This window comes from Morone saxatilis, unplaced genomic scaffold (genome assembly GCF_004916995.1).
Source record: "Morone saxatilis isolate NCDOM2014 unplaced genomic scaffold, NCSU_SB_2.0 Contig11, whole genome shotgun sequence".
NCBI lineage: Eukaryota > Metazoa > Chordata > Actinopteri > Moronidae > Morone > Morone saxatilis.
Window position 1 is genome coordinate 6,365,184 of NW_023339663.1, and position 17,410 is coordinate 6,382,593.

The 17,410-nt window shown below is 39.6% G+C and overlaps 1 protein-coding gene across 10 annotated transcripts in view; it reads right to left on the reverse strand.

The window, feature by feature from the left end:
- The window catches only part of myo9aa (myosin IXAa), a 104,370-nt gene that overhangs the window by 69,991 nt on the left and 16,969 nt on the right, over positions 1–17,410 (reverse strand). For all 10 annotated transcript variants that reach the window (XM_035651739.1, XM_035651740.1, XM_035651742.1 and 7 more), the window contains exon 2: positions 9,565–10,527. In XM_035651739.1, coding sequence (XP_035507632.1) covers positions 9,565–10,440 — 876 coding nt within the window. In that variant the 5' untranslated portion in view covers positions 10,441–10,527. The remainder of the gene's footprint in view (positions 1–9,564; positions 10,528–17,410) is intronic.

Here is a 17,410-nt window from a genome sequence, read left to right on the forward strand (position 1 = left end):
ACACACACACACACACCACATGAGAATCTCGAAGCAGAGAGGTCACCTGCAAGGTTTTATGTAACTCTAAGCGAGGAGTGGAGGGCGTGCTTTCATCATTTATATAACAGACTTTATTGATACTCAAAATCATGAGGATGGAAAATCTGCCGGGGGAACAGACTGTGACTTCTGAAGGAGGGCAAGAGGTGGTTTAAGAGTTCTCTTTCTGTTGTTGCCAGTCCTACAGGAGGAGGGCAGGAGGGGAGGGAGGGGACATAACTGAGCATCCACAAAAGGCTTTTAAAGCAAGTCCTGAACATCCGCTCCTTCACAAAATCAGAGGAGGGTTTCTAAGGGAAGGATGACAGGGGAAAGGCAACGTCTGGCCAGCTGCAGATGGACAAAGCCGCGGCCACAGAGGGGAAGACAGAGAGCGTTTGTATCTGATGTTGAGACACGAAAACAAAACATAGGTTTCAATTTAGCTTTTCTAAATTTCTTTCCTAATTTCTTCTAAATTAAAATTACTATATGGCTACAATTATTTTTTAATTATCAATTGATTGGCCTGGTATTTTTTCTTTTCTTTTTCTTCTGATTTTCATCAATCATGCACTGTAATCAATTAGTCCATAAAATGCAAAAGAAAGTGCCATCATGCCACAATCTTTTGTCCAAAACTTCCAAAATATTCAGTTTGCTATCAAAGATGACAAAGACAACCGACAAATATTTCACATTTGAGGTGCTTGAATCTGTGATTTTTTTTTTATTTTCACTTAAAAAAGAACTTAAATGACTTAACTGATACTTAAAAAAGTTGCAGATTCATTTTATGCCAATCAACTAAAAGAGTAATTGCTTGGGCTCCATGTGACTGAACATAAACTACTGAGACTTTTCATCAGAAAAAGAAATCTGAACACATAACTGAAGACATCAACGACACAGATGAGCTCCACAGTAATTTAGTTTGAAGACTGCAGGTCCACTGTGGCTGGATTCAGCACCGGGACTTTTACATCACACAGAATAAAGCCTTTTCTGTCCATCTCATTTCTATGTGACACACTGGTGCAGGTGTAGTCGGGGCAGTAGGGCAGCTGGTCGAGTCTGACAGCATGTGCTGACTGTGGAGTGTGTGTGTGATGCTGACGAGGCACCTGCAAACTCTGGCATACCCCAGAATAAATAAAGAGCCTGTGAGGGGACACAAACAGGCTCACTGTCGGGTTGCTGCTGGTATCTGCTGCTGATGACTGACTAGTTGACTCATAAAGTGTAATGAGACATACGACAAGGCTACAGATCCTGTGAGAAATTTGCCTTTATTGGCCATAAAAATAACTGCTGATAAAATATATCTGCGCAGATGTAGGGCTGCAACAGACGATAACTTTTATTTGAGATCATCTGGGGATTATTATTTCAATTATTGTTTCATGTATACAACATCAGAAAACTGTGACAAAGGTCTTATTTTGTGCGACCACAAGTCCAAAACCCAAAGATATTAAGTTGACCAAGAAAATCAGCAAGGTTGTGAGAAGCTCGAACACAGAGAATGTTTAATTGATTAATCAAATAATTGATTTCAGCTCCACACAGATGTACCGTGGCCGTGAAGACGGGTCCTGGAAATGTTGACAATGTCATACACAAGTTATGAATGTAGTATGTGAGTTAAAATAACTTTAACTGTGGAGTGCGGAGGATCTGATCAAGGGACGGAGGACAGCTTAATTTAAGTCATGATTATTGCTACAGTTGCTTTGTTTTGACCTGCAAACTACACTTAAGATAAGAAGTCAAACAAATTACTCCGACCCCTTTGAGACCAACGTGGCTCCACCAAATCTCTCCGTGACCTCTGACCTCAAGCTGTTACAGCCGGAGTGAGAAGCTGTATCCACATTACCCTCTGCTTGATAGTTGAGAAAGCAGGAACAGTATGTACTCCTCTTTCCCGGCCAGTATTACCAGTCTTCATGTATACAGTTTCACAGAAAAATAAGAGCTTGGCACCAGATTGGAGATTAAAAAAAACAGTGAAACGTAACAGCTGGAGTTGTTGGTATTCCTCATTTTTCAGCTGAGCAAAACGCCATTACAAAATCTGTACTTGTTGCTTTTAAGTTATTTCATGTTAAATTTAAATAGATGAAACTAGCTGAGCTCACAGTGACCCAGTTAAGTTGTGGGAATTTATAGCGATTCTGAAACAGAACAGAAGACACATACTCTACCTATGCTAATGTATGAACACTAGAGCTTTTTAGTATTTAACTTTTAATACTGCCACATGGACACATCCTGCACAAAACGTCCATTCTAGTTCTAGTCTTTCGTTTTATGATTTAACACATTTAGGATCTTTAAAGTCTCAATGGGAGTTGAGCGTTAATTCTCTTAATCAATTAGTCGATCGAAAGGAAGTTAATCTGCAACTATTTTCACCATCAATTCATATTTATTCATTGATTTTCCAAGTAAAAATGCCAAAAAATTGATGATGATGATGATGATGATGATGGTTGTAGGTTCTCAAATGTGAGAAATTGTGCTACATTATAGTTAATTAAATATCTTAAGGTTCTAGACAAGGACATTACATAACATCTCCCTGGGAAATGGGCTTTTTTTGGTGATATGTTATAGCAATAAATGGCTTCATCCAGAAAACAATTGGCATATTAATCAATAATGAAAATTATTGTTAGCTGCAGCCCTAATATACGTATTATATAAGGTTTTGTCAGTTCAGGAAACATTTTAATGTCACTACAAATATTTAAGTCTCATTCGTGGCTGCATTGTCCCTGAACTGAATCAGTTTTAGAAAATTTCTTCATCAAATGTGTGAAAACAGCTTTTTTTAAATGTCTTAAATGTGTGACCACACTGATGAGTGTGTTTGTCTGTGGATACATTTGTTTATTTATAATCACATATTTATTTATATTTCATGTTTCATATTGACAACAGTCTTCACTCTCACATCAGCAAAAACGATATTACATTCTTTGACTTACAGAAGCCGGTGTCCACTAATGCTTGTTCCACTGGCTCCTTCCCACCATGGAAGGTGACTCAGTGATTCATTCATTTCCTGACGTCCATTTTTATGAGTCTGACTAATGACAGTTATGGGGGTTATAGAGAGCAGAGGAAGGACATGATCATCTGGATGACTCATCAAGCACTTCAGGTAATCAATTTATAATCTCTCTTTATTGTCTTATAAACTCAAATATAATCAAAGGTGGCACAGATGAATAATCTCAGTGGAACAATAGACCAACAATTTGTCTTAAGAAACCTCATCAAAAATCTCATTGTTTGTAAAAATGCAAATAAGTAACATAACAGTATGTTGTGCGGTTCACTCTACAGACAGTATTTTTTCTGTATTTCTATAGCCCTGGGTTAAATAACTCGACAAAAGAGGACTGAACAGTGAAGAAGTTTTTAAACAACTACTTAAAAATGACTTAACAAGAGTGTGTTGGGGAATTACACGAACCTGTCCTGACACAGTTTTAAATGTTCACAGGAGCTCACAAAGTAATCTTTGTTTAACTTTATTTAAATACTTTCTTTTAATAGAAGTTAAAGTAACAACAAGTGGAAGACAATAGATAATAAAGATAATAACAGTTAAATTAAGATCTCTCTGAACATGATTCTACCATTAGTGTCAGCGACAGAATAGCCTTTGATCATCTGGGATAACCATGAGCAAACAACTCCAAACATATGACTTGCTATTACATAATCCTCCATGGTGAACGGTAACTCTATTCTTCAACTATGCCGCCGACTAACCTCAAGTTGCAACACAAACAATTCTGTGGTAAATTGCTTGTGTAACTTGCCACTGTGTGTTTTAACTTCACATTATTCATGTCTTTAGAACGCAGTACAGATAACCTGACACTTGAGGCTTACACTTTGCATGTTACTCAACCAGGGAATGCAGCCTATAGGCCGAGCCCATTTTGTAAGCATTCACGCTGGCCAGTATTATACTCTTTACCCTAGTTTCACCTCAATAAAACACAAACAGAACTGTAACTTTACCCTCAACTGAAAGGACATGAACGCCGTTCAATCATCCACCATCTCTCTCATCTTGCCTTTTTTTTTCACCCAGCCTGAGGAAAACAACACTTTCAGGGCACAGTAAATCTCGCTTGACCCCGCCCAGTTGGGGAAGATCCCGTAACATACACTAATCCTACTCAGTATTAGTGAGGGCTCTGGGGAGATGGTATTAAATGTGCAAGTGTGTGTGCATTTGTGTGTGTATTGAGGTAGCAGTGAAGGAGATGCTGAGAGGTGAAACTGCTGACCTGGGTTGACTCACACCGGGAGTGTTTCTGTTGGCCGGGAACACAACACGCACAACAGGAGCTCCAGCGATCACTGGGCCAGTGAGCTCTGCGGATCCTTTACATGCACAAAACATGAATACTTGTAGGTAAAAGAAAACCAACCCAACTAGTGGGTGAGATTTTCTACAGATGTGTTGCACTTTAAAGAAGGAATAAGACAATAAAGTCCTCATCTTTTGTAAAGAGTTTCATTATTAAGGGCTTGTGATGTCTGACCTGTTGCTTTATAGTAAACTCACAAGCCAACAGGTGTGACTTTGCAATCGTTATTAACAGAAATTCAACTAATCCCTGTGAATTCTGCACAAATGTCCAATTACTGTAACCTTTCTTAGCATTCCCCAACGCATAACGTTAAGCTATACATCACCAAAATACTAGAAATGTAATTCTTACTAGAACAAGTTACCTTCAATTTTTTTTTATGAATTATACAAATAAATCTGAACTATTTTTGCAATTTTCACTTTATCTTGCAATATCATCCTAACATGCATCGCGACAACAACAAGGTGCCATGAAATCAGGCATTTTAAGCTGCAACAATCCCAAAAAAGCCCATCCTGGAGGGACTGACACACAGCTACCATATATAGCGCTTATAAAGTTAAGTTAACAAAACAGATGCCTACTAACACATCAAGCAGACAAAGGGTGGAGTTTCTGATCACTTGATGAATGTCAGACCAATATTAACTCTCCTTTAAGCTCTGTTTAGGTCTCCACCTCCTCATGAGAAAATATCTGGGTATTTAGCTGCTGGATGTTTGTCTTTCTTCACCCGCTTTGTCTGTCGGCTGTTTGGTGGAGGACAGTTGGTGTACAGATGTGGTCTATCAGAGATTTTTAACTAGTAACAGATGCCTGTGGGGGTTGATGAGAACTTCTAAGACACAAGAATACATTAAATTTGCAAGTTGTACAGGCAACACGATGAGACAGAGCTCCATAGAGATGGAGAATTGTTCACTCTGGGGCTTTAATTAACTATTACTTTCATTATCAGTTCATTCTTGAATAACTGATTAATTGTTTCGTCTATAAAACGTCAGACAAAAGTGAAAAATTCCTATCACTATTTCTCAGCATCCAAGGTGATGTCTTCAGATAGTTTTTTTTGTTTGATCACGAGAATTGAAAACACAATTATTACTGTAGTGATTAAATAACTATAAAATGGAGTGGTTGTTTTCAATTTATTAATTTATTAATGCAGGTTTAAGTGTCACAATGACAGTGGAGGCAATTAATCTTCCTCAAAGCCAATGTACAGTGTGTCTATGTGTACTATAGTGTAAAGCACACAAGCCTTGCTGAAAATGTATGTGCTTGGACAAAATGGGCGTTCCTGCAAATCCTGCAGCAGTGTCTTGCAGCTCAGGGTGCTCCTGAAAACACCCCACTAACATACACATACCATTAGCTGTGCTCCTGCACTAATGACCTGTGACACCCTCCCTGGTCTTGGAAAGCAGATCCCGATGATGCGCTGTCAGGGTGAGCAGTGTGAAGTAACCCGATACCCCAGGGGAGAACAGAAGACAGCTGAGCTCATATTAAGCTGTCACTTTGCTCACATGTAAAAACAAATGACCATGCTTCCGGTGAGCAGTCTTTGTTTTCACCAGTAAAAAGACATGATCTAAATACTAATTTGTTATATTCCATAGACATGATAGCAGACACCGTAGAGACATGCAGGAAACATGGGGAGAGAATAAGGGGTATAACAAGCAACAGAAGGTTTTCAAACAAACCATTAGGCTACTAGGACGCCCCATCCTGTAGCATTTTCAGCACATCTTGCACTATCATACCTATTTAGAACATTCATTCCCCGACTGTGCTTTCAATCATTCTTAAATGTCGGGTAGCCACCTGAAAACCCAACGTCTTGACAGGCTGACATCTGGATTCAAAGCCTGGGTGGTAGTTAAACGCTCGATGATGACTAGCTAGTACAAGAAGACTACAAATAAATAAATAAAATACACCAAGGATCCATCTTCAAATCATCCGTGATAAAAAAAAGTTTTATATCAATCCTTATAGTTGTTTGTTCTTTGTAGATATGTCACAAAAAGCTTTAAAAAAGGAGAGAAAAGATCAACTATCATGTAGGCGAAGGCAGCAGTCATCTTGCAAAGACAAGATACAGAGTTTTCTGCACTAACCTATCATTACTGATGAGCACTGTTGGAACAAATGGAGATCAAGCAGAGAAACATACAGCAAATGGGCTGTAATGGTAATGCTGCACTAACAGCTTTCTTTCTGTCACCTATTGCTATACAGCTCATATCTAATGCTGTGGTGTTTTTTGTTAGTACACGTGTTTATGTGGCAAGTAGCTTTAAAATAAAAAAGCAGAGAATATTGTTCCTGCATATGAGAGAATGACTCATATACTTCCTACATACTGTGTTCCATGTTGGTCTGGAGACAAAAGCAGACAAAGACTACCCAAACCTTTTTTGTTTTCAAACAGTAAATTCCAGTGTGCGAATATGTAGTCATAGGAATTTATGGTGTAATGTCAATTTCAGCCATAACTGGCACAAGAAGGTAAACAATGTCAGGAATGACAGACAGCAGATAAGTGCTAAACCAACATTAGGTGAAGTATTTGTCTTATTTCACGTATGCTTGTATTCATCTTTATTCAGGGTCAACTGAAGTCCAAAGGTGTTGAAGGCAGGACAAGTACGTCTTATTCCCCTTCAAACACTAAACCCTAACTTGAAGCCTGTCACATTTCTAATTCCCTTAAATTTAGAATAATAACCATGCTGAACCAACCAGTTGCTGCTTTTATCTAACCAGCACAACATGCCCTTATGGTTTATGTTTTCATCTCCTTCAAGCTGAGTTTTATTAATTGAAGCACTTGAGCGACAGGGCTTGTCAGGATCTTAACACGTAGCTGCAGCTGTTGGCTGGTTTCCAAAAAGACCAAAACCTCTTGTAACTGATATCCTCTATGAAGAGTTAAAAAAAAACCCTCTCTCTATATGCTTTAGACCTCGGGGTGAGTTTGCCCTGCGACCGACAGTCAAGAGAAAATGTCTGTCTGCTTTGCTATAGTATTGTTGACTTGAGGGCTCAACTCTGTCCTAGTCTTTGATATCAGACATTTCTGAAAAGGAATATGATGTACCGTACCGTTCTTAAGCTACATTAAACCCAAGTCAGTCACTTTATACAACTTTTTCCACATATGCAGTAATATTCCCCAAAGCCTGTAAACAGACTTAAAGGGTAAAATCAGAGTTCCCCTCTTGAAACCAAATGCCCTTGCTAAAGGTTAAGGTTAATTCAAAGCTCTTTGCATTAAGATGAGAGAACATTAACTCCAGTCGAGGTCAACACTTTTCACCGCCATCAAGACATTGAACTTGTCAATGCCTATATCTTGTGATGAAATATAACCACACACAATTAAAGGAGATAAAAAATAAAATATAATTTTGTCTGTGCTGCTCGTCTACCGTCCTGAATGAAGAGAAGTAAAGATGAAGTGTATGAGGTAATGTTGGCACCCCTCCTCTCCTCTATCTTTCTCTGCAGTAGCACAGCAGCTCCAGTCTTGGCATCAATCACCAGCGGACGCAATCTTACTGTGCAAACAATTAAAAGGCTGCTCCTCTGAACTCAAAACTACTCACTTGTGTTGCTGTGTTGAGGATTAACAAAATGTGCTTACACATTAACTCCAGAGACACAGCGATGAATGGCATTCCTGAGAACTGTGTTTGCTAAACTGAAGGCAATAAAACGCAGCGTAGAGCTACTAATTATCTTTCTGGTTACCTTTGAACTTGGCTTCTACGCTACCATTTTCAACTTGACATTGATGCTAAGAGCACCGGCAGAATATGAACTAAATGAATTGGACGGGAATAAACAACTGTAAACTGACATCTCCTCCGGTACAGTGCCCATGATTTCAAGGTATCATACATTATTTGGTTTTTAGACAATGCACACATTTGTATAGTTATGACCGAGTATACCCAGATGAAGAAATACCAGAAGAAATGTATGCATCTCTCTGAGCACTGCCCTGTTCTTTGTAAGTGAATCAAGTGTAAACAGTTGGTGATCAGGTGATGTGACAGTGAGTGATATAACCCCTTATAAAAGACAACAACCCTCTTGACAATAAGCAACCAGTATTTGCTTTCCTGACTGGCAGCATTGTGCATACAGTTAGAGGGTGTTATGTAACCTTCAAAAATTCAGTTGATGTTGAAGTCAAATTAGAAAACAATGTGCGGTTGTGAACTCGTCAAAGACTCTTGACTGGTGTGCATTAAAGTGACAGGTCCCTGAAGAAGAAAAAGAATATGAGTGGAATGTCTTGACTGATATGAAAACAGCCAGTTTCCTTCACAACCTTTGGCTGGGCCTCTACAGGGTCTACCTTGGGACAATCTTTCCACTGTGCAGAAGAAAAAATGGTCGCAATCACAAAAACAAGAATCTGTAACCACTGATAGGCCGTTGGCTGCTTACAGATATAGAGCTCCTCTCTGTGCTGCATAATCCCCACACAGCTGGACTCAAAGTGAAATAAACCTCTGTATGGGGGCAGACACAACTCAGGGCCAACCATAAAGACAGTTGTGGCTAAGCACTGTTGTGTAACTAATGTTTAAAGCTGCACAGAATCTCTTTTACATCAAGTTGTGTTGAGTATGGTAGCAGGAATTGATCCATTTCTACAAACGCACTGTAGAAACTGTGAGTGCAGAATGAACGTGCCAGCCCACCCATATTGGTGCAACCTATGTACAGATGTTACAGGTTTCTTCTTACGTAGCCAGTTCAACTAACAAACACCATGAAGCAGGCAGCATTATTAACAAGAGCTGTCAGTCTTTTGGGGTAAATCCAAGTCTCAAGAATGAGGGAAGCATTAGCCAAACTTAAAGCCTCAACAGACAACTGAGAGGGATCTGGTGTGATGAATCTGGAGCACACAGTTTTTATATAACTGGAGCTTTTTAATAAGATCCAGCAACTAAAGTTTCAGGATTTTACAGAATCAGAACCACGTCTCGTCTTTTGATAGTGAAGTCGTTATTGTAACTTCTCCCTGACTCAAGGTCAAGTCTCTGGTCTCAAGTGCACAGCTTCGTCATCATTCATTTTTATTGAAACGCAGAACACTAGTGTTTTTGCTTACCTCTAGTACTGGCCCTGCCCCCAAGATTATCTGCTCCACTCCACTGGCAAAACCCTTCTGGCTGAGAGCGGTCAGATGATGAATGAGGAAGTTTGTGCTTTGCGTTTTCCCGGAGCCACTCTCCCCAGATATAACAATGCACTGATTTCTCTCTCTCTGCAGCATGGCGTGGTAAGCCACATCCGCCACGGCGTAAATATGTGGCTCCAAATCTCCCAGTGTATGATTATCATACATCTTCACATACTTGGGGTTGTAGATGGGCAGGAACTTGAAGGGGTTAATGACAATGAGGATGCTCCCAACATAAGTATAGATCTTTTCCTGGCGGAAGCGCGAGCGCAGGTTGTCCAGCAGCGAGCGCTCGTTGAGTTCCGGCAGGTAGCATAGATCTGCATGGTCGCCCTGAGAATCAGGTTGTGGCAGCAGTCCACGTTCCACCATGCGCCTGCGCTCCTCTGTGACCTGCAGCCACATCTGGAGGCTGCCGCCATAGTGAATCGAGCCATCCAGGTTCTTCTGCCTTAGGAGGAAGCGGTAATCCTCGCCGCCAGACAGTGGCCGGTGCTCTAGGGCCACACGGGGCCAGAGCATCATCCTCTGCACGGGACAGTCGGAGGGGTTCAGAATCCATTCTTCCCCACCAAACTCCTTCACCTCAGCCAGAACATAACACTTGGTGCGGTCTAGTTGCAGACGTTCAATGACACGTTCGATGGCCTCAGCGGCTGTGGTGGTCTTGCGGGCACTGATTGGACAGTAGATGGTGCCCTCGGCCAAGGCACCCGGGTAGATGCGCACGGTGAACTCCGAGTTCTCGAAGCGCTGCCGCCGGCCCAGGGTGCCCATGCCGCCAACGCCATCACGAGCACTCATGGCGGAGCAGGAGTTCCCATTAGCAGCAGCCCGGCACTGGCACGTCCTTTACTGGGCTGGAGAGGCCACTGATTCAAGACATTACCACTGCAAAGCAGAACAGGAAGACACAAAGTTTGATCAATACCTTCTCACTCATAAATCATAAATATCACTTTCAAGTTAAACATCACAGAAAACAACAACATTATACACAAAATGGATTCCACATCATTCAAAATGAACAGCAAAACGTCTAGCAGCAATGATATTGCAGTTCTATGATCTGAAGCTGCAATAAAAAGACTTTACCAACTATTCAATTAATCTAAAACAGGACACAGCCCTCTGCAATCTGCCAGATTACAAAATTTGACAGATTATGACACAAGGACTTTATTTTCTATTATGCAATCAACGAAAGGGCCAAATGATTTTGCTGGAGCCTGACATGCATACTCATAAAGGATGAAGGATAAGTCATCAGGATCTACAGGATTACCATTAACACACATACACGCTCCCGAGCACACACATAAGCTCTCGCCAACGCCAAGACCGGCAGCTGCCATCCTCTTTACTGAATACACAATCACGCCATTCACAAGTTCCCTCTTTAATACACAGGGACATCATGGGGTGAGTAGAGGCCAAAGAGAGAGACAGAGAAAGAGGAAGAAAGATGGGTTTGATGACTAAGCTGCCACTCATTTCTTTGTCATCGTCAGGGTTTGGACAGTTGTGTAGCACAAAGACTTGATAAAACTGCATTTGAATGAACATAAAGTTATTTTTGAGAGATCCATTTTTTCAATTTCTTTTGGTCGTCATGACCTCTTAAAAAACAACGATAACCAACCAAAACATATTCAGCATACATGTGTCATGTATCCTGAGCCTGCAAAACTGAAAATGAAAAGGCCTTTAAACCAAATGTGTATTCATGTAATTTGTGTCACATTTCAAGTTTTGAATGCTGATGAAGCAGAACTATAAAAGGCACTTTTTAAGTGTTTCTATTCAGAATCCACTATAGACGATTGCAATAGCCAATGTATTCATCCTTTCATCTAACCCAGATATCATTACAGTCGTGTGTATCATCAGTCTGAAATGTTCAATGCATTCCAGGAGTCATTATGGGACGTGCTGTAATTTGTCTTTATCTTGTACCCACTTTCCTTCAACTTGTCTCGCAAACTTCTTCAAAGCAGAGGTATGGGCTTCAACTTGTTGCTATCAGCTGTGGCTTTCTCATGCAGGTAGAGAAAAGAGTGGCTTACTGTGTCACTTAAGTTGCCCCTACCCTTTAAATGTGTTGTGGCTGCATTGCATTCTGGTCTATAAAGAGCTAAAATCTGTGTAGAAATTAATTTTTTGGCTCGACTAAACATGTGACCACTGTACCAATTGTGTCTAGCAATAGATCACTCATTCTATAATTATATGTATCAGTAACTGAAAAACATCCTGCAATCAAAATTTAGGCAGCAACTAACAATTATTTTCATTATTGATTAATCTGATGTTTTTATTTTTGATTAAACTGCCTGTTATAATTTCCCACAGCCCAAGGTAATGACTTCATATCAATATTGTTTTGTCTGATTAACAGTCCAAAACCCAAAGACATTCACTTTACAATCATGTATGACAAATAAAAGGATACAATTAACATATCTAAGTATCTGGAACCAGCAAACATACTTCATTTTCCTTAAAGCATCAATGATTGAAATGGTTATGATTAGTTTTATGTCATTTAACTGATAATAGACTAGTTTTTGCAGCTCAGATCAATATCACAGTAACTGTTCCTGAAACGTCAACATCTAGTCAGGTTTAAATGGGAAAAACAGCTGTCTTATTTTATCAGTCTTCTCTCATGTATTTGCATCTCTTTATATTTATGAAACATAGGCAGCCTGCTAAGTCATTTACTTTCTTCTAATTTAAGTAGAATATTCATGTGCAATGCAACATAACACACTCATACATCCCAGCTACACATTAGATGAGCTCAATACAAAAGTAAGCACGCGACCTGTCTGTTAAAGAGCCAAACCTTATCTTTTTTAGTAGGCCTATTTCATATGTGTGAGCAGACTCATGCATTGCAACTTGTACATTATATGCATTTGTATGAAAATGTAATATAATAATCCTTCATAGCTGTAACAACTCTTTATCTTTAAAAACCCATCTTCAATATCTGAAGGCATAAAGAAAAAAACAGATCAAACTGCTCACCTACTTTTAAAACTTGCATGAGCAGCGTGATCACAGCAGAAAAAAAAAGTGAAAACAGGAAATGGAACAGGGACACATAAAGTTGGTGCGCAGAGTGGATCACAAAGGACTCCAGCAGGGAAATAATACAATGCTGCACCCCTGGTCATTTCCTGTCGCCCCATATCCAAGCTCTCATGCCATGTGTCGCCTCAGCAACTTTGATATAACCATGAGCCACACAAACACACGCACACAGGACCTATCCTCTGTCCAAACACAGACACACACCCATATGAGATACAAGGAAAACGCACACATCACCTTTTTTTTTTAACCTTACATAAAGCATTCACTCTAAGTGCATATGGCTGAATCCATACACACATAGCCAATGACAGGTATTAACTGTGATGAATGTTTGTGTGTTTCTCCTGCTTGACTGATTGTACTAGGTGTGTGTGTATATGTGTATATGTGTATGTGTATGAGTGGGTGCTTTGAGCACTGAGTTAGGGCCTGGCGCCTGGAACAGATGGTCAGCTCGCTGCTTAAAGGATAGGGAGGGGGGATTTAGGGTTGTGGAAGTGCTGGGCAGCACAGGGCCATGCTGGCTGCTTCTTTGTTTACCATCACATGAGGACAATCAACTAATGGACATCTTCAGGAAAAACACCAAAAAAATCTTAGCAATCACAAAGCATCTCTCAATAAACCTCCATTGCTATCCTACTTTTGATGGATTTACAGACAACTGCACCAACCAAGGCGTAGAAGGGATCAAGGTGACATGAAGGGAATGTAAAGGTACAGGCTTGGACAAGAGATGCAAATTTTAAGCCATTTGCTTAATTGATTGTCAGACACATTTGTGATGAATAATGAATTAATCATTAAAAAACACATTTTACACAATGAAAGCTTTAAACAACTGACAGGGCTATTTCCACCGACATAAACCGAAGAACATTTGGTATTTGAATGACAAGTAAATCATTTGAATAACAAAGTACATTTAACAACTAATGCCTGTTATCATTCAGTTATTTGCCACACAAAACTTAAAAGATTAAACAGAATAATTACATGAAAAGTACACATACATTAGATGAAACTAAGCATTCAGGGCACTAAAACTTCAACCAGTTCTGGTGTCAACAACAAGCGCTCCAAACTAAAAATACAGATTATGTGCTAGAGAAATAAAAAGGGCGGCTCTTCTGACGAGAGACAAACAGACCAGTCTTACTGGTTTTTATTTTATACTTGTTGATAAATATTCGGCGGATCAGTTTAGCAAGGGATAATATTACAGGGAAGGAATGGTAAGAGAAGCAGCAGCCACAGTGAGTTAGTTAAATAACTTCAACAGGTATTTACTTCACTTTAATCAGGAAAGGTATCACAAGTTAAGGAAAAGGCAGACGCTTTTAATGTATTTTACATAGTCACAGCCATAGTGATGGACTGCACAGACAGGAGAGAGGTGTAACAGATTCCCTTAGACACAAATGTACTTTTATTTCACTTATATCCTCTGGGTCTTTATTTGAACTACTCACTGTTGTGTGAATTAGGAAAAAGTGATAATCCAAACATTGCAGTCTGGTTTCAAAACATGTCACATAAACCGGTTTTTAATAAGCTGTGGCAATATAACGAGAAAGAAAAACAGGAAAACGAGAGAGACGGTCAGGATGATCGGTGACTGACAGGATGTGAAGAAATGAGATGGGGAGTCTCACTATGATGACAAAATGATGACTATTCTCTTCTTGCTAGTTTCATTATGGTTAAACATGTCATCACGGGAAGTAATACCCTTCATCGTGATGTTTCTGTTGTATCAAAAAACACTATATCACCATATCAGGATCATGCAGTTATAGTGCAGTTGTAAGTGCAAACTGAGTTGTTGTGCAAGGGGTGCACAACATCTTTTTTACTGAATGCCACTCGTGTCCAATAATTAACTATATTTCTAGATAACATATAAACTATTTAGTCTTCAGGCCTCTGTGTTCTACATCAGCATTGTGCTCTGGACTGATAAAAGGAACTAACTCCCTGTTAAAGACCAACTGTGATACTAAAAACCTTCAAAAAGGAAACATACACACAATTGTTGTACTTTTTTTAACAAAACAAATTATTTTGTAGCCACACGCAAACAGTACAGATGCACTATCGCACCCTATATTAGCATCACTCACATGGTGCCGTGACCACTTATTTAAAGTATCAAACACACAGTACAGCCACTCTGCTGCTAAAAGTGTCCTCAAAGTGAAAATGTGTGCAAACAAAGAGACAGAAAGCAACAGAGTTAACAAAGAAGAAGAAGAGAAAATGTTTGAGGCATGATGTCATTTCACCTGAGCACTGTGCATGTGTGTCTGCCAATAACTTAAAAAACAAGGTTTGATGCAGATAAGCTCGAGGTTTGTGCCCTGAAGGACTTGACAGAGCAGGCTATGAGGAAACCTGCAGTGGCCTCTTCTCGTCTCTTCAAACAACTGAACCAGAAACAGATATGGTTACATCACTTGAATGGTCAGAGATCAGGAGTCAAGTAATTTGACCTGGAATCTGTTTGAGGGGACTTTTCCCAAGACGGAGAAGAGCAGGACAGACCCAATACCAACTATCGACAAGCAGTAAAGACTCACACAAAGCGAGCAAGTTCAGAATATGTCAAATAAACCATGCGTGGATTATAAATTCCAACATCGCTCTTAACTTTGGTGGTTTTTGCTCAAAGCAATCTGTACTTGGATCAGTGGCTTAAAACAACCTGCAGCATGAGCGAAACACAGAAACAATGGTTTGTTGTATTCAGGAATACAAAAAAGTTTCAAATGCTGTGGATTTAAAGGGACCAATGTGTAGCACTTGAATACAGTTCAGCCTTCCAAGTGTGCTAGAGAAACTATGGTGGCCACAAAATTCATTAAAAATACGAAAGGTCCTATCTGGACCCAGTGTTAGGTTTGTCCATTCTGGGCTACTGTAGAAACATGGCAGTTCAAAATGGCAGACCCTCTCCCTTATTCTACGCTAATGAAAACACATTCAATTCTTATATTCAGGTAATTATACACTAATGAAAACATACCGATGAATAATATATTAAATTTCTGCCAGTAGATCCTCCTAAATGTTACACAGCGGACCTTTAATAAAGAAAACTTTTTTTAACAGTTGGACATATGTTTAAACTATTACATCCAAACATCTAGGTGGAGCCCTGTTTTTGTGGGTCTGAAAATGTGATTTATCGAAGATTTATGTAACCAAGGTGCTCACAAATTTACCTCTTCTAATTTACAGATACTGAATAATTAAAAGAAAATGACACCCTTTGCATTTTTTCTGTAATCTGAGCATTGTCTGAGAGATGCCTGTTTGGAGGTTCCCTCTGACAGGAAACCAAGGAGAGGGTTCAACCATGTGAGTCAGACTCTTCAATGGCTGCCATTGTTGTAGAGGAGGGAAGATCAAGTTTGGTCACCTTTCTACGATGTGAAGTCATCATTATGAAAAGCTGCGTGTGTGTCACTGTCATCTGGGCTAGGCTTGTGTTTTCAAGGCTCAATGTCGCAGCTGCTTTTCATTATGCCTTCAGCCACTTGGAATTTGTATGCGTTACACTAAGGTGTGTGAGCTATAGCACTGGATTGTTAAGTCTCACATCTAGTCTACACGTTTTTGTGGGTTCATTCGTGAATCTGACAGCTCCGTGGTGTCATATATAGCTGCTATGTTTATTAGTTACATTGGTTACAGGATCACACTGCTAGTTTTTTTTACTTTCTGTCAAGTGTTGCTAAAAGCTTTAGTACATCTTTGACCTTAGGGTAGGGTAGCAGCTGATCACTCCTAATGCAGCATATCCTTTTTCATTAACCATCATCTCCTTTTGACAACATCTGCACAAAGCTCAACTTAAATGTAAAATCCCCAACAAAATGCAACAAACCCTTTCTGTAAAGTTTACTATTTAAGTCAATGCAAACAAGAACTTTTTACTCCATTTTATCACTGAAAAATGAAAACACTCAACCAATATGGTAGTTAGTAAAACTATCTGACCATATTAATTGCACTAGTTTGTAATTGTTATGTAATTTTTCAAGGTCATGATTTCACACCCAGATTTTCATTGAATTTGGCAAACGATTTGAGCCTGTTACAAATAATCATTTATTAGATTCCCCCATTGAACAATCAAGTGATAATACCATAAAGACTATGATGGAGAAGGGTGGTTTACAAACTTACAGGTAAGAAAGACTTGATATATACTCTACATGACAGGGATGTTTTTGGATGAACAGGTTTGAAGTTTTCATTGCTGTCTGAGTCTATTGTTCTCTGTAGGCCTTTTTTTTTTATTTGTAGAGTACTTTGTAAATATCCGTAACAAAGGGGTGCGATTACAAGGCAATGTGCTTAATTTATTGGTGTCTACCTGCACCACATACGTGACAGAAAGTGCTAATTATGGCAGTGCATTGCAGCAGACAAAGACATAAATAAGGCACACAGAGAGCCAGACTACGTTGTGCACATACCACACAGAGACTCATTTCCCCGCTTTTAATAGGGCTTCACTACCTTTAAAAAAACAGGCCCAACCCCCTCACTGTTACAGGCAGAGGAAATTGCACTTCAGACATGAAACACATACAGTACACAAGCAGCCATAAAACCAACTGTAAAGAAAAGGGAAAGGCACAAGCTGCTCATGAACATGAACACC